Raw genomic sequence first — 23,971 nt, 5'->3', positions numbered from 1 at the left:
AAAAGAACTCCTACTAGGGAGGTGGGAAAGGGAAGGTTTACTAGACAGCTGTGTTTGTGATGAATTGGCTTTGTAGCCTTTTTGGGGGGTTGTTGTTTTGGTTGGTGTTTTTTTTTGACTGTCAGAATTGGGGAAACAGGTTGCTGATGTAATTACACTTCATTATAGTTCACTTTGTGGCTTGTTTTGAAGCCTTTGGTTTTTTATTTCATTTAAATGATGTTTTAGAACAGTGTGACTTCCTTCCGTTTCAGACCCCTTTAGCTAATGACTGCAGTTCTGCTCAGAGCTAAAAACACTCTATTTATTATTATTTTTTGTTGTTGTATAGGATCATGTTCAAACTACTAAAGTACCCAGGTATTCAGTTCTAAGCATGGTGTGTGCTGAATATTGATGATTTATGTAAAGTTTACTTGGACAGACTGGCGTGCATCAAGTTAAGCTGCAGACCAGTGCTTGGAAATGCTTGTGTTCTTCACGGCCCAGGATCCCAGCAGTCTTGGGGCCTGGTGGTGATACACTGCGCACAAGCAAGTATTACCCTTTTGGAAGCTTATGGGCTTCTTGGGTTTATTGTCAGGAATGTAAAAGCTCTGGGAATAAGAAGTGATCTGCGGGGTATAAAAGTAATGTATCACTGGGGATAACACCGAGAACAGCCAGGAAAGGCAGCGTAACCAGACACACACCTCTGCAGGGTTTTCCATTTTCAGCGTTTTCATGCAAAAGAAAGTGATCTCATTATCTGCCACTAGCAATAATATTTGCCTTTCCTTGTGGTTTTTAGGGTGTTGCTCCAATGCACTTTTGTTTGAGTTAGATTTCTGAACAAAGTGAGAGATGTTTACACGAGTAGGACAAGGTGTAGAGATAGACAGGATAATCCTTGCTGCAGTGTGTTCGGATAGTGTGAATGTTGAAATTTAAATATTTGACTTCTATAGTCAACATGAAGGTCTGTCTTGATTTCTTTTGTGTTGTTCCAAAGTGCTCTGGACATAGGAGAAAAATGCTGGCTTTTTTCCCCTGGGTCCATTAAAACCCTACAGGCTTGAAAAACATGGACCTACCCATCAGGCAGTGTAGTGGTTTGTGATGCTGATTCTCTTTAAAGGCAAACATACTTATTTTTGGCGTTAGTACTTCCTTAAGTTCTTCAGGAATTCATGCATGCAGACATGATTTGATAGGCATCCAGAAGCGGCCTGTGGGACTGCTAATTCAGTTGTGCTGCGGGCTCTTCTTCAGGGTGAGAGGTGTGAGAGGTTTTGGTCTAAGCTTTCGAATAGCATTTAAAGTTTATCACTCTCTTGTTTCATTCAGGTATTAGTACAAGGAGAGCTGAAGTAATGAGAAGTCATCATGGAGGCGCAGTCCCATAGCTCTACCACGACGGAGAAGAAAAAAGTGGAGAATTCCATCGTGAAATGCTCCAGTCGAACAGATGTCAGTGAGAAAGCTGTTGCCTCCAGCACAACTTCCAATGGTGAGTAACAGCAGGGATTTACTAGCAGCCAAACCTACAGTAATTTTATGTTCACTGCATTCCTTGTGAATTGAGCGTTTGCACCTGGATCAGTGTTTGTTCTAAGGAAAGGCTAAAGAAAATGAACAAGGGGGGGGCTGATGGTGGTGGAAAGTGGTAGGATACAATAAGGCCTGTTTTGGCATCAGGCGTAGTCTTTTTCTTCCAGATGTTCTAATTTGAGATGTAAATGTGCTAAGTTATTTATTATAGGAAGTTCCTGTTTTTGGCGTTTTGGAAATTGTCTTGATTAGCCTGGCAGGGCTTGTGAGTGCTTTGCATTTGGCCATTGAAATCTCCTACGCTAGTTAGATAATTAGTTATTACAAAAGAGACAGAAGTAGCTTTGTGAAAATTAATGGCAAAGTTTTCTTTTCTTCTCTTCTTTTACAAATAAACTTGCTCCTCGCAAAGAGCTTCCCCCACCTGCCCAAAGTTCTTTAATGGCCAGAGACAAAACATCAAGCTAAGAGTGTATCCTCCCGTGAATTCATTTCAAAGTTGTGAATGTACAGCTTGTAGATTTGCAAAACTGGAGTAGTTTGCTTAATTCTCCCCAGAGATTACCTCACTGACAATTTTACATATTCTCTGCCTCTCTGGAGAGTGCGTAATCCCAGCCCTGGCCCTTTCAATGTTCAGTGTAAGAGGGCTGAGTGTATTGGTCCCTACTAATGCATAACTCCCTTTGCATTAGGAAATAAAATTGCTTGAAAAGGTGTGGACAGAGTTTAGACCTGTGGGTTTTGGATAGCTGCAGATTAACTGTTGGTTTTTGCACATCAGTGTAATAATGACTAAAACTGGAAAATGTCTTTCTGCGTCTTTTGGAGTCCTGGTGTGTTTTTGGCAAAGCATTTTCTGTTCACCCTTTCTGCTTCCATCGTGGTTACTCATGTGGGCTTGTGGTCCAGGTCAAGTTCTCACTTTGAAATCTCGAAGAACGGTTTCTGCTTTCTCAAAGAAACATGTATCTCCCACTAGACTAAAGCAGAAAATACATGAATCCCACAGCCGTACTAGAGGGGAATCTCTATGGGTCAGTAAAAATTAGATGGCACATATCCCAGTATCCTTCTGTGTGACTGGACTTCAGATTCAAAGCAAACTCAGCACCTGCTGACCTACTAGTTGGAGCTGATCCTCACGGGAGTATAGGAACTCTTGAGCAGCTATGGAAAAAGTTGCATCAGTTTTCTAAAGCATATGAAATTAGATCCTCAGCTGGTGTAAGTCAGCACAGATCTGTTGCTGTCAATAGAATTACAGTGGTTCACATTAGCTGAAGAGCTCCCCATTGTATTTTTTTTTTGATAATAGGATTTTCCACATTGCCCCAACTTTTCAAACAGATGCACTCTTAAACACATATGTGTATTCTTTGATGTGTCAAGGGTTTGTACTCAAACTCAATAGTGGCAAATACCTCGGACTCTGGGCTAGCTCTAACATTATCATTAAACATTTAGTTTGAGAGGGCTAAAAATAAAGCCTTCAAGACGTTTTTGGCTTATTCCAATACTGATTTACTCCGTGGTCAAATTCTCTCTCTATTCTACCTGTCAGCTTTAACAGTAATATTAGTTCTTAACTACCTGCTTCATGCAGGTGGTGTATTAACTGCATGTCAGGGGCATCAAACTCCCAAGAGCTGGAATGATTCTAAGTCTAATGAATGACTAGAAATTTTTGTCACTGGAATTGTCTCCTATTAAGAGATTGAGATCCTAATGCAGTGCACATCCTGGGGCCTGAGGCTGCATTTGGTTGAGGTAATGACAGTTACCTTTGTTTTCAGTGAGTAAGGGTTGGTCTGGTTAGTCTTTGTATTTAGGGAAGTCACCAGGATCTCCAAGGTCTGGGTTTCTAACCTACCTTCATATACAATCAAACAAACGACTTTCCAGAGATAGAGGGTTGGGCTTCAAAGGGGTAAAATATTCCAGTCCTTCCTGGATATGAAAAATTTTCTCTTGGTGTAGAGACTCCATGGAGCATGTACCAAAACAAATACTAATACCAAAACTTTAGGAACTTACTTAAACATGACTTTTACTGTTGCAGTGTTTAAAGTTTTGCTTCTTGCAGATGTGATTGTCATGATAATGAGTTTTGGTTACAAGGACCAATTTGCATGAAAGCTGGAGTTTGCATTGCATTTGCATCTTTTGTTCTTTAATGCTGGAATGAGTATTACTACAGGAACATCATCAGTTAATACAAGACACCACTCCTACAAAACATGCAGCTCTTGTTGATTCAGTGCCTCTTTTTTGCAGAGGGCTGTGGTAATGTTAAACGGTTGTGATTTGCATTTGAATGCTCTGTTAAACAAGGTAAGGTACCCTTAAAAATAACAAAAAGACAGAATGATCCTTGCTGCTTTTGTCAGAAGACTACTTTCATCGCAGAGCAACATCTGCCTATCATACCAATGTCACCTCGTAAGCATGTCTAATGTCACCACTTCTCTGCTGCAGAACAACGCATTAATTAGCAAAGTTTGCAGGGTAAGGTGTACATGAGTGACAGCTGTCTGAGATGTGATGTAGAAACTAGTATTTTCTCAATAGCTCTGCTGTCTTCTGAAGGAGTCAGAACTTGGATCATAAATAGATTGAAAGCTGTTAGTTACAGGTTTTATCCAAAGCTTACAGTCATGAAGAAACAAAGAAAATGCCATTATTTCAACAGCTCCCAAAAGTGACTTACACCCAGTAGCAGACTCTATGTTCATATGAGTATTGAGTGTAGAAAACTTTTAAACCATATGGTGTGCAAACTGTTTATTGAAAAGCCTGGTGTAAATCTAGGTGCAAGGGAAAGAAAGTGGGAAAGGTGACCTGGAAGGGTAGCTCTTGTGTTAACCCTAACTATGCCATGCAAGTTATGAGACCCGGACCTGTGAATGCCCCTTGGAAAGGTACCAGCTGCACTGTAGACTTGAACAGTAAGCAAGCTTGGGCCATAGTTTACATGTTAGCCACTTCTGCTGAGTTCCTGTCACTACTTATCACAAAAAAGATTTCTGCTGCACTCACCTAACTACAAGACCTGACTATATTGTGTTAGATAAGGGCCTGCCAGCGTTTCCATTATAAAACCCTAATTTCAGGGATTTATAACTAAGCCATTAAAATGTGCTCCAGGCCGAAACATGTGGAGAAGGTCTTAGTGTTGGAGAAAATTTAAAACTTCTTTTAAAATACATGTGATCAAAAAAGTAAAAAAACCCCAATCATAATTTGTAATAAATAACAAAAATATTTGGTGTACTTTGATTCCCAGTGGGACTTTGTAATTTGGGACCTCTCTTGTTTTGTTATGAATTCATTTTTGCAAGCTTTTGATTTTTTTTCTTCTTTGTGTATCTCAACTAAACTGCACACAGTTTACTAGGATACATTTCTTTGCAAATTGTTCCTTTTACTTCTTCTTTGATCGACTGCTGTATTTACTGCTAGGCTAATACCCAAGGAGGGAGAAACTGTTAAAGAAAACTGCCAACGGAAATGCTGATTTACAAAACGCTGTATGAATAAGAAGTTTGTGCTAGAGTATAAGTAAGCTTACTTCTGTGTATTGTGTGATTTGATAGCCTCTGACTGATCTGCTTTGGCAAAGTGATAACAGCCACAAATAAATACAGTGTTTATGTCATGACTATGGAGTTATGACATTGAAGTAATGGGGCCAGTGTCCCGGGCCACCTCGCTACCACAATGCCATGTTGTCAAGCCTTGTCTTCTCACACATGCATCCCTGCCACTTTTCTGGAGAGAAAGCAGTAAAACCCTATTCCCTACCATGTCCGTGCATGGATTTAGGTCATCTCCTGAACGTTGCTGCATGCACACACAGGTTTCTATCAAATTGTGCAAGGAATGGCTTTCTGAAGAGAGGTATCCATTGATAAGCTCATTAAAATGAGTTTTGTGCTCCCCTTGGAAAGCCTTTGCCTGGTATTGCAGGTCATGAAACCTGCCTTGCTAGACCACCATTGGATAATGTAGTATCTACCTCCTGTAATTTCAAGTCATCCCAGGATTAAAAAGAAATCTTCAGGTGAAGGCTGTAAACGTTGCAGGCGTCTGCGTGGTGACATGCCTTGCTGAAGGGTGACGAACACCAGTGTGAAGCCTTGTTCTCGGCTACTCCTCGATGCTGCTCTGCGGGCGAGCGCCAGGGCTGGCAGGGCGAGCAGCGTGCCTGCTCCTGGGCTGCCATGCCTCGCAGCCTGGCATAGGAGCTGTCGCTGAGATCAGCAGCACGCCAAGTTGATATGTCAGGCTGAGCGCTGCAGTGCCGGAGCAGAAACTCCGCTCGTTCCCCTGCCTGCGCAGCTGTGCTGCCTGCAGTGCCCTCCTGCATCCCGGCATGGGGAGTCGCCAGCCCTCCCGAGTCCCAGCATTGCGGTCAAGGCTTGAACTTCACTTCTGCAAGTACTCAAGCGAACGCCTTGCTTTAGGCACAGGAATAGCTCTGTTGGCCCTAACGTGGGTATTTGCATGCTTAAAATTAGGCAGTCACTTTACCAGGCTGGCCGCTTCCACTCTACATGCTGCTTTGTAGGAGAATCTGGTTTATTATTAGAGTTCTTCCTAAGAGGTGTTGGCTAAAAAACCCCGTGCTAACCTAACACAGCCCTCAGCTATATGCAGTTTATTTTTTACACTTAATCTGTAGCATGGATATAATTAATTTTTTGCTTTGTTTTCTAAAAGTACAGGGAATTTCTGTGAGGGCTGATTTAATACTTCTGCAAGGAAAAGCTGCACTTTGCAGTGTTGCTTGGAGAACATTAGGAGATTGTAATACTGCATTCAACCCTGATTTATTTACTGTTTGGCTCATGAATTTTGTCGGTGACTAAAATGCTTTCCACTTTTTCACATTTTGGCTCTAAACCGACGTTTTAAACGTTGCATTAAAACAATGCAGTTATTGTATAGGGACTCCTTCAGTTTCTGACAGGCAAGCACTTATTTTCAGTTTGATGTGTTTTGTCTAGTTTTTGACCCATGAGCTTGTTCCAGTGTAATTTGATATTTCTTATTAACCTATTACTCTGCCTTAAAAAAAAGCTAATTATAAACGTATGTAGGTTGTGGACTTGACTACCTTTATCAGAATCAGATAGTTATTAAGAACATACTTTAAAGTGATAGAAAGCAGAAATTATTATCTTAATGATGATGTAACTTAAAACCAAGCTTGATGGATGAATAAATGAGAGGAAGGGCATGCGTCCACTTTGATTCTTTCAGAAGAAGAGCCAGCTTCATCTGGGTCTCCTTTTTTCTTTTTTTCTTCCTAGTACTTCTTTCAGGGTTGAATGAGGGAAGTATTCAGCAGTCTGCAACCCCATAAGAATCACATTTCCTGTTTAAACTTTCAGCTGGTTACTTGTCCTGCTGCTTGCTTTCAAGCTCACCATAAAATAAGTTTTAATCATAATACCCATTCTCGGCCCCCTCCTTGGACTGATGTGCTCAGGGTCCTATTGAGAGGTCAGGGTTCAAAAGAGGTTGTTAGGCATCGAGAAACATTCCCTGTACTATTTTAGTGGCCTGCAAATTGAGTCCCGAATTGATTATATGAGACCTGATTCTACAAAGTGATCAGGAGATGTCCTCGTCCTCTCCTGAAATCAAAGGGGATGGAGGGGCCCTCTTCACTTCTCATTTTCAGGTCAAGGAGGAAACAGCATCCTGTAGTATTAGATTATATTGGAAGTGCTGACTTCAGTGTATAGGTTTTTTCTGAGGGTTTTCTTTTTCAGCAAGACAAATATTGCAAGTATTCTCTATCTGTAACGGTGGCATACAGCAGCATGAAAAGGAAGGGTAGAATGGTCATGTGTGGTAGCACAGAAAAATAAGGAAAAGACCTGAACTTGCAAGATTTTGTGTACTCTTCTGTTCTAATAATTGTGGCCAGGTCCTAAGAGGATAAACTAAAAGAAGGTACCTATCCTTGGGGAGGACAGGGTCTCCTGATGCTTGGAAATATTGGAAGCAAAAAGTATTGGAGGTTGTAATTAGGTGGGGACTGCATGTCTTGGTATATTGTTATCTGATGTGAGTAGCTGATTAAATACGTGTTCATTCGGAGTAATGAACCCATGGTTCTTTATGCTTACTTATAAAATTCAAGTCATCAAGTTAGGGTTTATTGTAGACTCTAATAAGTCATTCTGCCTGATACTATTTTCTAGTGTTGCCCCAGAGTGAGCCAGCCCTACCCTTACCCTGCTCTAAAGCCAATGATCTGCAAGTGCAATACAGTATTGCTTCATTAATTCTGCCGAGATTTCCCTGCTTTTCCCCCCCTTCTCTCCCCTCCCTGCAGTGGTTAATAGCATAAGGGATATTAAATGTCAATCCTCCTGTATCCCTTTGCAAGTTCCAGAAAGAGATGATTGAGTGGCTTATCCCTGCAATCACTGTAATCAGTAAGTAATGACTTAACATCCTGCTGGATAACATGAGGTGGAATCGGGAGAAAACATTAGTTAGCAGCAGAAGCTTGCCACCTGGACAAGGTGGAGGTTAAATTTAGGGAATTATACACTAGGGATTCTTTTTTCCTGAAAAACAAACAAAAAAACCCACCCCACAAAACACTCAAGCAACCATATTACAGTTGTACCTGCGTGTTGAAATAGAGTAAGAGGTGATAATAATAAAAAGGTTTAAAGTGGGTCTCTACCGTACGGCAGTGGTACCATGCACTGTAGCTTGTGCTTTGCAGGAACCCGGTATCAATCAGAACTCAAAAACTTCAGGCATTACAGCCCACAGTACTGGGGAGGGGGGAGCAACACGAGGTTTGATTTTTAGTAGGAAAAAGGCTGTGGGCAGCTGAAGCTTCAGTGATATTGTTAGCTTTCCAGAAAAGGGCTTGCTTACTGCTGCAAAGTGCTGGTCTCTGGGGAGGATACCCTAAAAGAGAAAGGGCCTCCTCATGACCTTGCACCGCAGCATCACTGCTGCTCCAAGCGATGGCACCTTCCTCCCGGCTGCTGGAAATGGGTGCCAACAAGCACATGGGTGCCAGGCGGCTGGGGAGGATTGGAAGGGCACTAAAAAATAAAAGTAGAAAGCTCCTGGGTCCTGAAAAGAGATCAGACTTGGGAATCTGCAAGTGAAGGAGCTACGTGGAGTAGGTCTTCTTCTTAAAGTAAATAAAAAGAATTTTTAAAAATCCTTCTAAGTGACTTAAAACCAGGCAACCCCTCTGGCAGGCACAGTATTTGGCTTTAGAATTAGAGCTGTGTAAATTAAGGCAGTTGAAATAATTAAATTACTTAATAGGTTTTCAAATGCCATTCAGCTTTTCTCTTCTAGGTGTTTCCTATTTCATATCTGTCTCCAGTTAAAGTGAAATAATCAGGTATCAATGTTGCATTTGATTATATCCCTGCTTTGTATGTTTCTATTTACTTTTTTTCCCTTTTTTTTTTTTTTTTCCTTGTTCTTTTCTGGAAGACATAAAACCTCAGCTTCTGCTTACATAGAAATTGTTACTAAATACGTATGCCAATAAGTGAGAGAAATGCGCTTAGGGTATGGTATGTGATTATATAAATAATGTACTATACTAAAAGGACATTGTCTGTATTCTTTCCAAGCCGTATCTCATTATTTTGGGGTGAGGGTGGGAGGGGAGGGAGGTGCATTCTTCTGCCATCCCAACTAAGCAGAATGAGATGGATTTTATTCTACGTTATTATCTTATTTCCTATTAAAAGTCATTGCCTTTGATGTATACTGCAAGGGGTCACAATTTAATTTGCAGATTCTATTTTTTTTTCTTAAGGCTGACAATTCAGAAAAATGTTGATTTACTTGTAAATGTGATCTGGACCTCCTGATGAATGTATATTTCAAGTGCGCAGATGCACTTTGGAAATAACAGGAAATACTGGGTTTTGTTCAGATGATTTTAGAATTTGGGTTGTAAGGCTTTATGGGTTAGATTATCAAAAAGCAGTTCCTAATCTTGTGCCTGCAATCAGCTGGAGTCTTGCTACACAGGAGCTGTGTGTGCACATTCTTTGCACATGCAAACTGCTTAAAATACGCTGCTTTCCATTCATTTAGTATGACTTGCCATGCAGGTTCCACATGCAGCCAAGTGGAAATACGAAAACTTGAGTCCCACACGTGCAATAGCTTGCAAATACACCCAGATATCCCACGCTAAAGGGGATTCTTTTGTTCTGCTTAGTAGAACAGATTTGTACTGATGGACTTTTTCCTAATATGAGATGATAAATTGCTGAAACTTAAGTTAGTAATTGCAAACAGCGCTCTCTCTCTTGCTCTCTTCCCGTCCTCGTTGTACACTCGCTTTTCTTTTCCAGCATAGGGGTTCATACATAACAACAGAAGATTTTGTAGAAGAGTTCCGTCTGGGCCTGACTGGTAGTGTTTTCCCCTCCTCCTAGTCTCTCTCTTTTCTTTCCTTCTTTCTCTCCTTTCTCTCCTTTCTCTTCTCTCTCTTTTCTTTTCCTTTTTTTTTTTTTTTTTTTTTTTTTTTTTTTTTTTTTCTGTAAATGGTAGCTTCATCCTGAGTTCTTTCATCTCTTTTCCTGCTCTCCTGGCTTGACAGTTGAAAAGGTCTGACTGTGCCACACAATGGTTTGATTGGTTTCTCTAGGGGAGGCTTTACCCTGCCTCATCATTCGCCAGGCAGGTGGACCAGAAAGTCTCTTGATTCTTTTGTTGCCTCTCAAAGTCCGAGGTCTTTGACTGAATAAATCCTCCGTCATGGGATAATTTGCTAAAAGGAGACTGAAAGATGTGAGAGAAAAGCCTCGCTACTTGGGTGCTGGATTAATGAAATAACTGGGCCTTGGAGTTTGCAATTGAAAAATCACCAGGAATGCAATGGGTGGAGACAGGCTTCAGAATGCAAGCCCGTTACTTCCTCGTAATAAACTATGAGAGCTTTAAATGATATTACTAAATACGCTGGCTCGCCTGGCCGCCTCCAGTTATTTGCATTTGCAGCCCTGTTCGGCGGGGGAAGCCCGAGCAGAATAAAAGCCGTTTTGGTGCAGCGCCTAGTTAGTCATTAGATTATTACGAGGGGCTGGAAAGAATTCCATATGACAGAACTAGGGTTGAGTTAACACAGGACGAAAAGTAATTTACAGATAGGCTGTCCTCAGCCATCTTCGTAGCCCCTGATAAGGTTTCATTTCAGAATGGATAGGCGACATTTCCACTTACGGGCCCATTCTGCGACACCTGTGATAACAGCTTCTGGATCCTAATTGAAATTGGTTTCAAAATGGATTTTCACTTTTCTCTGTCTGTGGAAAATATTGAATGGACTCAGAGCTGCCACAGAGAATCCCAGACCTTGGAAAATGGAGCAAGAAGCCAGGATCATCTTTCATAACTGTGTCGATGATATGACAGTTTTGTTATCTGTCTTATTAATGAAATCATTGATCACCTGATGAGGGAGATAATAAACTACATTTTTGCTGCTGTTCAGGAAGCTCAATTAGATTTTTTAAAAATACAGATGGGAGAAAACCAAGCCAAAACAATGAAGTGAACATTTTCAGGTCTATTTTCAACTTTGCTTTTCTTGAAGATTTTTTGATGGAAGAAGTCTCTCAGACTGTAAAATGCTGATTGCATCTTGAGCTTATTGAAAGTAAAAAGGGGGGGAAAAAAAAGGAAACCTGATGCTTGTGTTAAGACTTAGTTATTGGTTTTTGTTTTTAACAAACCGCACTAAGTAAATAACACTTAAGTCCTAGTAAGTGCCATGGAAACTCAGATGAACTGAGAAACAATGGAGCTCAATTTTAGCTGAAGTGGGATTAGTGATCTGAACTCTCTGAATGCCCTGACTTGGACAAAGGCTGGTGCTAAGTGTAGCAAATGCTTGCCGTGATGCTGATTCTCCTGAAAATTATTTATTTCTTAAAAATGGGCATCAGCCTTTAGTTGTAAACGATGCTCATTTTTGAAAAATAAGTTCGGGGTGGTTTTGTTTTTTGGGTTTTTTTTTTTGGTTTACTAATGGATTTGAGAAGATTTTTAAACACAAGCAAACATAATAAATCGCTTGCTCAGGATAAAATGCATGCGCAGGCTTTGAAAATAAAACCTGAAAGGATTTTGTGATGTGTTGTTTCCCTGGCTGTTTTCTAATTATTGGGGAAAGAGATAAATCTGTTGTTTGTGCTTGGTTGCTCTGGAATGCGTGCTGTATTCCTTGAGGAAGGTGGGAAGGGATAGTTTTTTCTGAAGAGGGATGCCGGTGACTTCTCATATTTCACTGTGAATTGTATCCTAGGTGTTTCTTCGGTCCCTCTGCTGGTGTGGGTCAATCTATCCCCCTTTTTAAGCTTGAAAGGGGAGCTCTGATCAAAGGCTTGAATGATGTCACTGATCTCTGGTGATTGATTAGGAACAGAAGTTCTGGAGCATTTTGCATGTCCGCCTTTTCCTTATCACTTCAAATCCATTAGTGCCTACCCATTAGGGTAGCTTTCAATCAGGAGAAAAATAACCCATGCACATACACACACACACACACACACACACATATATATATATATATGCCCCCATGTATATGCATATATAAAGAAAAGGAATAGGAGAGTGTACAAAGCTTCATGGTCTGAATTATGTAAAGCAAAATAAATGTGTTTTTCTTTAAAAGAAAATTTATTGGTCTGTGTTGATACAGAGATTTTATTAATTTCTAAACTCTTGGGTGTAATACTCCTCTGTTCTTCTGCAGCTGCTCTCACAGATGTAAATCCACGTAGGTCTCTGTTGTCAGTGCTTTTTGGCTGCTTTATCTTCATTTGCTGTAGTTTACTCAGAGAGGAACCATGCCCCTGCTTGTTGTTTCTTTGCTGTGCCTGTGATGCGTGTTAAGATCCGCTGTGTGTGTCAGTGGCTTAGAGATATTTTTTAATTAGACATTGAAAAATAAGTATTTTAAATGTATGTGTCTGGAAGTTCAGAGTTATCCAGAATAAGGTGTTAAGAGAAAAGATCTTTCGTTTGTAAAGGAGGAGCAGTCCTCTGACTCTCGGTGGTGTGGGAGGTCGGGCAGCGGGGTTTACTCGTGTACGTAAGGGTGGTGTGCTTGAGCAAGTGGTACAGGACTTGAGTTTGACTTCACTGTGGTATAGATGAGGAAGCTGGGTGGTGTGACGCTGGAGTCCATTCCTAAATATCCCCCTTCTAACAGCATATTGTGATTTAAATGAGGAATTAAAAAACTCTGTACAGGCTTTAAAAATCTTGAGTTAATTAATTATTCTGGTAAATGGAAGCCTTCAATATGTAGGATTAATTCAAAAATGTTAATGTTATTTTGGTGTATCTCTTTTCCTCTTTCTTTTCAGTAGGTTGGCTCATTTTTCTCTTTCTCTCTCTCTCTTGAATCTCCTTTGCTCTCTCTTCTACTGTTGTGCATTTCACACCAGGAGATGACAAGTCTTGTGATTGCAGCAGAGGCAATTGAAAGAAAATAAAAAGAGAGTTCTTTTACTCTGGTGCTGGCCCATGAACATACCGTAAAAATTGGATTAGACACACCTAGAGTTGGGATTGATTGCATCTTGAATGGGAAATTAGAACATCTGAAAAATTCCTTTTTGGATGGAACAGAAGCACAAGAAGGAAAAGTTGGATGGAAACCAGAGAAGAACTGTAAATCACTATTAAAGTTACTTCCTATGGTTTACCATTGGCTGTCAAAGAAAATTGCCTCGGGCTTGTTTATAGCTAATTCCCTATATAGAAAACTTCAATTTGTGGACTGGCCTCTGAACGGGATTGATAACTCTGTTTATAGACCAGGATGGGTATCTAAAGATAACAGATAATGCAAATGAGCCTTTTTTTGATAAGCCAGGGAAGCAATTATGGATACAACTTGGTTGATGGATTTCAGAGTGCCTTTTCACAGATTATAGATTTTTTTTTTTTGTATTATAGTTTTCTTAGTGTTGTTAGAAAAACAAAATCAAAGTAATTTGAATAGAACTAAAAAGATGGAGTGGCTGATATAACCAGCTTTTCTACCACTTGTAAATGTAGCAAATCAGATTAAAAAAATAAACAGGCAGTCCTCAGCCTTCTCTGGGAGAAATATCATTTGATAAAAATGTGTGTTTAATATTCAATTTACAGTTTCATCCGAAGTGTGTAAACCTAGATGTCCCATGGGAGTTTACAGCCCGTTCCAACTTTAACTCAGATAAAATGCTCCTCATAAACCATCTTCCTGTTTTTATTTTCAAATTTGTGTTTCTGCTAGAGAGGAGGAGGGCAGAGGCTGGACCCTTCGAGTTGCTTGAGGCTTCCCGGAGTGCTCAGCACCTATGATGCTTCAGCCTTTAACCCTGGGCTGATCTCAGTGCAGACCGCAAGGCGTAGCTGTGCAAAGCGGGCTTGGGAAGTGCCTGGCACATTTCCTTCTCAACTCCACGGATTTTCCCGTTGAAAGTGCCCGAAAAGCTGCAGCTTCCCATGGCCGGGAGGAGACCTTGGTGGGGATGGTGGCTGCGGTGCGGCAGAGGGGAGGCTTGGTTTCCCCACCTCAGCTTAGCTTGCCTGTAGTCCAGCCCTCTGCTTCTGCGGTTTACAGGCAGCGTCCCCATGTCAGGAGCGTGCGCTTGCCGTACCTACCCCTGGGTGTTTATGGGGATGCCCTGAGGAGGCAGAGCTACCTGCTCCCTGGGGTTAGGATTTGGAATGGGGAGCATGACCTGCAGGATCCACAGTGAGACAGGGATGAGACAAAATTAACTCCATAAAAGCTATGCGGTAAGCTGCGTTTGTAGTCATAATTTCATATTGTTCATTAGTGATAAGGCTGAGCTTTATTTCATTTAAGACCCCAGTCCACAACTCATTGAAATACTGAAAGGATTTTTAGCAACTTGAACTATTCCAGGCTTTAAATATTTAATCTTACATGTTGCTTTCCTGTCTCCTGACTCAAGCCATTGTCTTTTAGTTGGTTCCCCTCAGTGGGATATCTGGGCTCCTGACACCCTTGATCACTGAATTATAAGCTTCATCTCAGAAACTTGAGATAACTTCTCATGAAGCTATCTCAGAACCTAATCCTGGAAGTGTGCTTTCTTTTGCAAATGTCCTATTTGAACGCTCTCCTGTAAGGTCAGAAAAAAAGAAAAAAAATAATTATGACCTAGTTCTCATGCAGTTTTAATAATTAGAGTGACTCCTTGTCACTACTCCAGGTTTCAGGGATTTGGTAAGATACAAACTTTGCTTCTAACATGAAGCCAGTGGCACAACTGATGTTGACTTCCACAGAAGCTGCATGGGAATCCTTTTATTTTAATTGATATTTAAATATTCAGACACAAACTGCAATAAAACTCTTCTGTTTTTCACAGGTGTTTTCAGTGCCTTCATAACAGGTCACAGCTCTCACTAGAAAGCAAAACTGAAAATGGCACAATTTTGCTTAGACAAATGTCAGGCTTCTAATCTGTTATCTGAACATTATTTTAAACTTAATTTTCTGAATGTGTATATGATGAATTATTTCTTACCTTCAGAGACTTTTGGCTGAAGAGTGAATGGACACTGGCATCTTTCAAACACCAGGACGGGTACAGGTTCACAATACCTCTGCCAAAAAAAGCACGCATCTGGAATCCCTCAAGGGATTTCTCCCAACTTCATTCCCAACATTCATCCCAGTCTAAGTCAATGCCTTGTTTTCTAAGTATTGGCCAAGGAAAAATATTTATGGTAGGTTGTATTTAATATTTTCAATTTGATATGCATCAGCATCTTCTTCTGACAGCCTCCCTGAGCTTAACATATCTGTTCGAAGACACCTTTTTGTTTGCTGACATGGTAGAGGTTAATGTTGTATATATAAGAGCAGAAACAATTTAAAACTTTTGTTCTCAGCTTTGAACAATTTCTTTTGATTTTTCAGAGGATAGGAAAAGACGTTTTTCTTCAGCCATCTAACTTAAAGGGGAATTAAAGCCTTGCATGCATTTTCTTTGGCACCACAAAATTATTTTTTTTTTTCTCTGAGAAATAACCTCGGTATGAGGGATACCAAAACATCTCAAGTAATAAAAATATTTCAGGGGACTGTGATTTATTGCTACATTAATCTTCAAGGCTCAAAACATACTAAAAATAAGCCGACTGTTAAAAAAATAATAATTATATCTGTAAGCGAGTAAGATTCTTGTGCAAAGTTATAAAAAATTCCACCAGGTATTTTTAAGAGTGGGAGAGAGAGAGAGAAAGAGTGAAAGGAAGGAGAAAAGGCAAGACCTAAATGGGAAGGAAGGAAGGAGTCCTGTGCTCCTGTATGGTTCTCCCATTTACACAGATTTCAGGTGGATTTTTTGGTTGTCATAATTGGACTGAGAACCTGTCAAAAATTAGTATTTTAGCATTGTTAGGTGGAAGTCATTGTTGTTCATGGGACCAGTACTTGAACTGCAGAGGTGTAAGAGCTTGTACTTAGGCATGAAGTAGTTGATACAGAATAACTTAACATGAATTTTCGTCATAGGTGAAAATTGTATTTTGGACTCTGTAACTTGGGGAAAAATGTTACATTTAGACATGTGTTAGACACAGAGGGAGAGTGACAGAAGTTTTTTGTTCGAGTGTCTGAACATAGTTTAGACTGCTGGTTTTGTGTCTGTGTTTGGCCAGGCGCACTGTATTGGATTTACATTGCTTACCCTCTGAGATGTGTAGGTTCTCGGGGAAGTGAAGGCAGAAGCTCAGCGCAATGCAAGAGGAGAGCAGGATGTGGGCACAGTGTTGACTGCTGGCTTTTTGCAGTCCCGGATAAGTCAGGTTTACTGGCCAGGCCCTCTGTGTAAGTGGGGTTGCCTTGAACATGTGCTTGGCAGGGATGTGATGGGCATCCCTCCTATCTGCAGGTCTCAGGTGTGGTCTGGCTGCATGCAGTGTTGCCTTGTACAGATGCTTCTGGATTTCCAGGAGTCTTGGCTACTGTGGAAACCAAATCCATGGCAGTCTGGTTGTGAGAGCCACCTCTCTTGCAGGATTAAATCTATTTTAACATGGAATGTACCTAACCAGTGAGAAATTTAGAGGAATCTAAGGAAAATCCTTTATTTGTTGGGCTTGTATTTTGGTTTAGCAATGAAGAGAGCAGTGAAATTGCTTTTCCTTGGTTCTGCTGGAGGAGTTGCAGAAGGCAACAGTGTGTATATCTCAGGCTATCAAACTGTAATTGAAATGGAGAGCGTTCAGAATTTAGCAACAGTTAATTCTTCTTCAAAATGTAAAGAGTCCTTGAGGTTAGGTGGATGTTAACTAAAGTAAACACAAGCCATGAAGAGGTATGAAATGATCTCACTGAAAATCTGTTTCCCAGCTTCTTGTCCCTTCAGGTTGTAGACTTTTCTTTCGCTCATTCTGGAGGTCAGACAGAATCAGTTTCCAGCCTGAAGAGCGAGACATAAAAATGTGCAGGTGTGGCAAACAGCATGGTAACATTGCTCTTTCATCTGTTCCCTTCTCCTAGATAGCTCCATCCAGTCTAAGCTTTCTCTTATGAGGTCAGTGAAGAGTGTGAAGTTGGCTTATATGACTACTACCATGTGATCCCAGTGATCCCAGTTTATTTCAAGGAATGGAATTGAAAGGGAGGGATGGAAGGAGCTGGAAAAGGAAAAGGAGACCACTTATAGTTTACAGGGCTTTTGTTAAACTTTTTTTTTTTTTTTTAATTAGATTGGTACGTGATACAACTTTTTTTTTTTAAAAAAAAAACCCAAAACGCTTGGGCTTCTGTTCATAAACACATTTTTTTGTTTGTTTCAGTACTGGAGGTGCCTACAAGTGACTTAAAATTAAAAGGGATTGTTCAGGCAAGGGAAAAGAGGAGGATGTTTTACATTTCAGTGTGCTAGGAAATAAAAATTAGCAAACACTAATAGGTGTCTGTTCTTTCCTATTCTTTATTAAAATGCATGGGATGTGGATCAAATGATTTTATGCAGTGCTCAGCATTTCAGCTACCTTTAAATGGGAGACTGCAGGCAGTTGGATAAATTCGCTGGAAAGTTGCCCAGTTTCACTGCTGCTTATATAAGCTTGCCTGTATCCTCTGAGGAATACTATTTTGTAACATGTTGTATCAGGATGAGTATCCCTATGTTCCCTTTAGCTCTGGGTTGCCAGAAGTGGATGAGTGGTAGTGATGACGATGGCTGTCTCTCCTTTCTGGGGTTAAGGTAAGACATTCATTAGGAACCTTTGCCAAATCAGGGTGCTACCTCTCTCTGCTTTCCTATCTGAAAAGAACACGCAGTGTACATTATTCACAGTAAGCAGTTATGGTTGAGGTATAAATTATTTTGCAATTGTCATGTTTTTGGAATTGCCTAAATGCTAGTTAAATTTGTGGAGCCAGCATAATTAAAGATGTGTGACTCCCTTATTAGACCGCCTTCTTGTTGGGTTTCAAGAAACAAGCCATCACAGCTTGTTTATATGCCGGTATTTTATCTCTGCAGATGTAAGTTCAGCTCTTGGCTGTGCTACATTTAACATGGGATTTGAGGTCCTGTCCTTACCTCTATTGGATAGCTGTTGATGTCAAAAGGAAATTCCTGAGAGTTTCACACTTTTGAGACCAGTACTGTAAATTCACCATTGGGGCAGACGAGATGACTCTGAATCTCTAAGCACTGCAGACTGGACCTTCTTGTCTTGTCATGGTGGTAGTGCTGGGAAACATCTGTTTGTGGAGACAGACCCTTTCTCTTGTGAACGCACATGCACATTCCTTGCTGGACCCTTCAAACAAGCACATGTCAGGTGCACTTACATGCGCCCCAATTTACCACTCCATCCTTCTGCTTGGGTTACTTAATGCAGAACCATGAAGTCATGCCCTCAGAAGTCTGTACCAATAGGTAGCAGTCTAGCTTCATTATCTACTGGCCTAATTTTATGTCAAGAATTGCCCTCAGCTTGGCAATAAACCCTTGCAGTTGGGTACTAAGTCTGATGATGCTAGTTATTTGCATTTTACAGTGCTTGTTGAGGGTTGGAATGCCCTGAGGACTCCTGTGAACCTTGGAGTGGCAAGGACAATGCATCCTACAGTACATTTCAGAGTAAAAAAGTGAAGGAAATTTCATTGCTTAGCGCTTTCCAAACTGACACTAATCCAACCTTTTACTATAAAATTAACTTAAACAGTGATTGCTCAAAGATAAGGACCTGACCTAAAAATGCCAGATCCTCACAATGTAAAATTGTCTTTGGGTGCTGGTGGGTGTTATTTACACAGGCTGCTACCCTGGAATCATTTATATGTACGTGTGTTGGCAGGACTGGGATGTTGTATGTAAAATGCCCATTTAAGAATAGAGTTATAGGTTGGGTGAAATTAGAGGAGAATCTGTTGGCTTCTTTTCATCGCAGATGTAAGAGGAGATTTCTCTCTCATGCTTTACATGGTTGAACGAGTAAGAATAAAGCGGCAGACGTCGTTCTGAACGCGTGAGTCTGCACTGGCGGAAGCAATCGTTCATATGGCTTTTGCATATGCTCTGGGAGTTGCTGTTAAGTCAATATTTACTTCTCGGGGAGTAAATGCCAGAGTTGTGTCTGAGAGCTGCTACTGCTGCATCAGTGAAAGAGTTATTTGCTATGTCATCAAGTATCCTACAGTGCAGATTCAGGGAGTTTTAGAAGTGCTGTGATTATGAGCTTGTGGTAAGTATCTGGAAACACAAAAGGTGTTTTTCAGCAACTCTGTAAAACTTTTCATATAATCTATTTACAAAACATTGCACAGTAGCTCTCTAATGCTTCACAAACTGTTTGTTGAGTGTTTCTTCTTTAGGATCTTCAGCACCATCAAAGAAGGCATATGTCGGTTGGCATCACTGAACTTTCAGTTAGAAGTTTTATTTTGCTGGGTGAGGATGACCAGAAGAGAATTTGGTTGATGACTTCTGGAGCTGTTTTAATTGGTAGCCTTTACATATAGACTGCCTTTGGTCTGCTGGGAGGGAGTCCTACCCAGAACAGTGGGCTTCACTGAAAATAGCAAAGGTGTGATACGAGGTAGGATGTGTGAGACATTGCAATATGGTTTTGTCAGAATGATGAAGAATGCTTTATAAATGCTGTTTTTTTAACCAGATCACCATATGCCTTCTGGGGGACCCACTTGTGCAGCATTTATGTAGACAGGTTCACTGTCAAGGGTGGGAGCAGGCAATCTGCAGGTGCAAACGCATGCTGCAGTCACAGATGGATGCTGGGCATACCTACCATGCCTTGGAGTTCAGGCATAATTGCATTACTCCTCCCTCCCTCGCTCGTTTTCTGCAGAAGGTGGCCACCACTTTTCAAGTCTGTGGGAGGTAAGCTGGGGGTAATGCAGTGTTTAACCTCTGCCTGTGTTTCATGGGAAGCTTAACAGTCTCTGGGAAAGAGGCTGTAGTGTGAAGCTGCCCATGTCTTCTCTCTCTGACTCCAACTTCCAGGAAGGTTATGCTCCACCTGGCTTTATAGTCAGAGAGAGAAGACATGGGCCTGATCCACAGTGTGTTGAGGTCATTGCCTTCTGAAGGGGCTTTGGCTGAGTCCCTGTGGGAACAAGAGCAACTGGCCCACAGAAAGGATGATAACCAATTTTTCACACTTGCCTCCTCTCTGCTGACGGAATCAGTGGGGAGAAATGTGACTCTTAATGATGGCTGATTATAAATAATTAGGAGCCATTCAACATTTAGGCTAACATATTTAGGTTGTGATATTTTGCATTTATTAAGTATTGGCTGCTCTCTTGTGGCTTGGTGTCTTTGCTTAGTATCTCTCAGCAGTTCCTTGTATAAACACTGGGGGTTAGATGAGAAGATGGGTCCCCAGTTTTGAATGCTTTGGCATCCCATGGAGGCTGGCTGCTGTGCAAGATCCTTCTGTGCTGTTTCGCTATGGAACAACTGATTAGAAAGTGTTGAATTCTATCTTTTGTGTTTATGTTTAGCTTGGTTGGATTTTGCATGGAGTGAGAATTATTGGTCTATATGTGATGCACAGCAGAGAGCTTGGATAATTCAAACAACATTGCCTGTGTGAACGCTTAACACACTGAAATGTAGTAAAGCCAAGGATTTTTCATTTGTGGTGTAGGGTCCAGTAAAGATCAACCAGTCTATATTGCAGTCATGGTGCACCAACTATGATCTTTTGCATAACTGAGTATATTTTTTTCTTCTTTGCAGATCATGTAACAAAACAATAATTGATGAATCCAATAAATATTCCAGCAAGTGCTTTCATGTGCTGTTTATTGTGAAATAAAATGAAAACCTGTAGCATGTTAGTTTTTCAGGGAAACGGGTAAAAAAACAAAAAGAGAAATATCTCACAGGCTAGATGTTAGCATTTATATGTGCTAAAGAGAATTTTTAACAGATAAAAAAAAAAAAGTCTGGATTTGCACTTCAGAAATGGTATTGTCTTCATCCAGTTCATAAATGTGAAGCTGAGGTGAAACTACACAGTTAAACTGTGATGTGACAAAGGCAATGTATAACCTCTTTAAAGTCTATATAAATCAAACCTTTAACCTACTGCTTTTAAAAGGGAATGCCTAGAGGATGCTTTTGTATAACATTTTTTTTTGTATTCCATTTAAATGTAGATTTTTTTAAGGCCCTTACTATAGTGGTGCATCTTTTGCAATGAAATGTTAATCAGGACTCTTTTGTAGCAATTTGGTTGGAAGATAAAATATTTAGTGCTGTTGTATATTGAGCCCACATTCCTTATGTACACATACAGGCTCTCTCTTCCTCTCCCTTTCCCCCTCCTTTTTTTTTTTTTTCCTTCCCCCGCTCCCTAACCCCTCCGTCATCAGACTTGTAAGGAAATATTGTGGTTAATATTTGAAGAGCTGATCTGTGCTTTCCATTACTGATAACCTGACCTGCTTACATTTCTAGCAGACCGCTAGTAGAGAAGTGTAGTTCTTGGGTGACTGAATGTAGTTAATGTCCAGGATTGGTCTCTTCCCCATTTGTCCTGTGTTTGTGAGTAGAAAAAAAACAATTTTAGCTATCTCTAGGTAAGTTTTGCTTGGCAAATTTGTGATATTATTGGAGATCTGGCCTTCTATTTCTATTGACTAGAGTAATTCTCAACCAGTAGATACTACTGCTTTGTACAGTCACATAGATTCCTTGGGTTTTGGTTTGTAACGCTATCGCCAAAATACCTTAACATTCAAGGTAACGTGTCCTGAAACACACACACCTGCTACTAGGAAATGTTAGGTTTTTAAGTGTGTAAATCTAAGTGTATGTATAGACTGCTCATAGGTTGAGGGCTTAAATAATCGGTTTAGTTACTTGCTAAATATCTTTTTTCAACGTTTATATCTTTTGAATAAAGAAGCATAGAAAGTAAATTTTGTCCTTACTGACGTCCCATCATTATGAGCTTGAGCATATTTCCTCTGGTGTAATGGGTCAGAGCTTGGTCCAAGATTAATACTTGCTTCTCCAAAGTCCTATTTAATTTAAAGTACAATTATTATTTTTTTCAGATTTTTCTTGTTGATTTCTTGCCCTTTTTGGATTATTGTTTTGTGTACTTTGATTTGGTGTGACTTGATAAAAGCCATAATGATAAGGATATTGTAACATTAGATTAGGTTAAACTGAGATTTCCAAAACCCCTTAGACTTCCCAGTATAGGAATGATCTTCCTTGACATAAGGTTTTACTTCAGCCATGTCTCTTGTGTATTATTTTCATTTTGTAAAGAAACATGGTCACAAAAGAGGTCAGAAGTCAATCTGTCAGGGACTGGCCATGTGGGATTAAAGGTGTAGGGGCTGCTTTCAGTGAAGTCCAGAGAACAGATTTGGACTGTGAGGATGAGCGAAGCAAGGGAGGTTGTCCAGTATTTATGCATTGGCAGGCATTTAGTGTGGGATTATACTTTGCCTTGTCTAAACTCTGATTCCACAGAAATCAGTGAGAGTTTTCTGCAACACAAACAGAGCTGTATCAGTGGACTCAGCCTGATGATCATTCTCTCAAACTTGGCAATGGCCACTGCACTGGAAATACTCATCACGGGTTTATTTGTATCTCCTTTTTAACACAGGGGAAAAAAACCCCATCAAAACCCAAAGGGACTCAGTAACAAACACTTTGACACCTTTTCAAACTTTATCTGTTAGGCTCTTATTCTGAACACAGTGTGGTCTCCCGAACTGTCCTGAACTGTTTGCTGCAGGAGAATGGTACCGTGCAAATGCAAACCAAGATGAATGTTTGAAATCAGAAGGCAGATTGCATCATTATACTTCGTGTGTAACACACCCCAAACCACTCCAAGATACCTCCTGTGGGGATGGTGGTATTAAAGTATTTTGTTTCGGAAAACTGTGCCAGCCATGTTCAGTTGATCTCATAATATCACTATATTACACTGGCAAATTAAAAGCAAAATAATGCCAGGTGTTTCAGTTTTGTGTTTAACAGGAAGCTAGTATAAATATTTTCTGTGGGATTTTTTTGCTTTTTTTTTTTTTTTTTCCAGTCTCTTCTAGTTCTGCAGGAATCATCAGAGCATCAAGAAAAACAAGCCCCTGGCTGTTGTATTTGTGGACTATATCTCCCCCAAAAAAATCACTTTTGTGTGGAATGTACAGGCTGAACAGCCCATTGCTGTGTAGGCTTCAGATTTTATTTTGTCCTCATGAGTCCTGAGATTTTGGAAGAGTCCGTGCTCCACAGCTCTCAGAGGAGGAGGTGTTGTTTCTTACTCCATTTCACTGAACTTTACTGGGAAGCATGGACTGAACTTCTTCTGTCTGGTTTATTACAGTGCAGCTACAGCTCCATTTTTCAGTAACAAAGCATTTTTAATGATATTTTCTTAGTTTTGTAACAAGGAGTCTCAGATTCCAGACCTGAAAACAAAACAGTGAGCAGTAACCTGTGAGAAACTAAGCATGCAGTGCTGTTATATCAGGGTATGGTAAAAGCCGTTGTGCTGGAACACAGGAAAGATCAGCTTGGATACCAATAGGGAGCTACTGGCATTAGCAGCCTAGCTAAGTTTGGCTTAGCATCTACATAAGTGATAGCATGCCCTAGGAAGGCTTTATTATACAGAGGGTAATTTTGTTCATGAAACTTTGAGATAAGAGTCACTGAAGTCACAAGTCAGCAGTGAGAACAATGACCCTCATTGATCATGAGCCAGCCCAGGCGAGGGGGAAGCTCTCCCAGGACCCTGCTCCTTCGGATGCTTGGATCAGTTTTATCTGTGTTGCTTCACTGAATGGCTCCTCTTGGTTTACATTGGTTTTGAGTGAGAATGGAAACAAGTTTTCAATGTTTAGCTGATAGCACTTGGAGTCGTGTGCCCT

The 23,971-nt window shown here is 40.5% G+C and overlaps 1 protein-coding gene across 4 annotated transcripts in view; it reads left to right on the top strand.

Annotated features, from left to right (window-relative positions):
• The first annotated feature begins 1,322 nt into the window (after positions 1 to 1,322).
• The window catches only part of GLI3 (GLI family zinc finger 3), a 192,670-nt gene continuing 170,021 nt past the window's right edge, over positions 1,323 to 23,971 (top strand). For all 4 annotated transcript variants that reach the window (XM_026843972.1, XM_026843971.1, XM_026843970.1 and 1 more), the window contains exon 1: positions 1,323 to 1,489. In XM_026843972.1, coding sequence (XP_026699773.1) covers positions 1,366 to 1,489 — 124 coding nt within the window. In that variant the 5' untranslated portion in view covers positions 1,323 to 1,365. The remainder of the gene's footprint in view (positions 1,490 to 23,971) is intronic.

This window comes from Athene cunicularia, assembly GCF_003259725.1.
Source record: "Athene cunicularia isolate RWA chromosome 2 unlocalized genomic scaffold, athCun1 chr2_part2, whole genome shotgun sequence".
Taxonomy (NCBI): Eukaryota; Metazoa; Chordata; class Aves; order Strigiformes; family Strigidae; genus Athene; species Athene cunicularia.
This window is presented reverse-complemented; position numbering and strand designations above follow the sequence as displayed.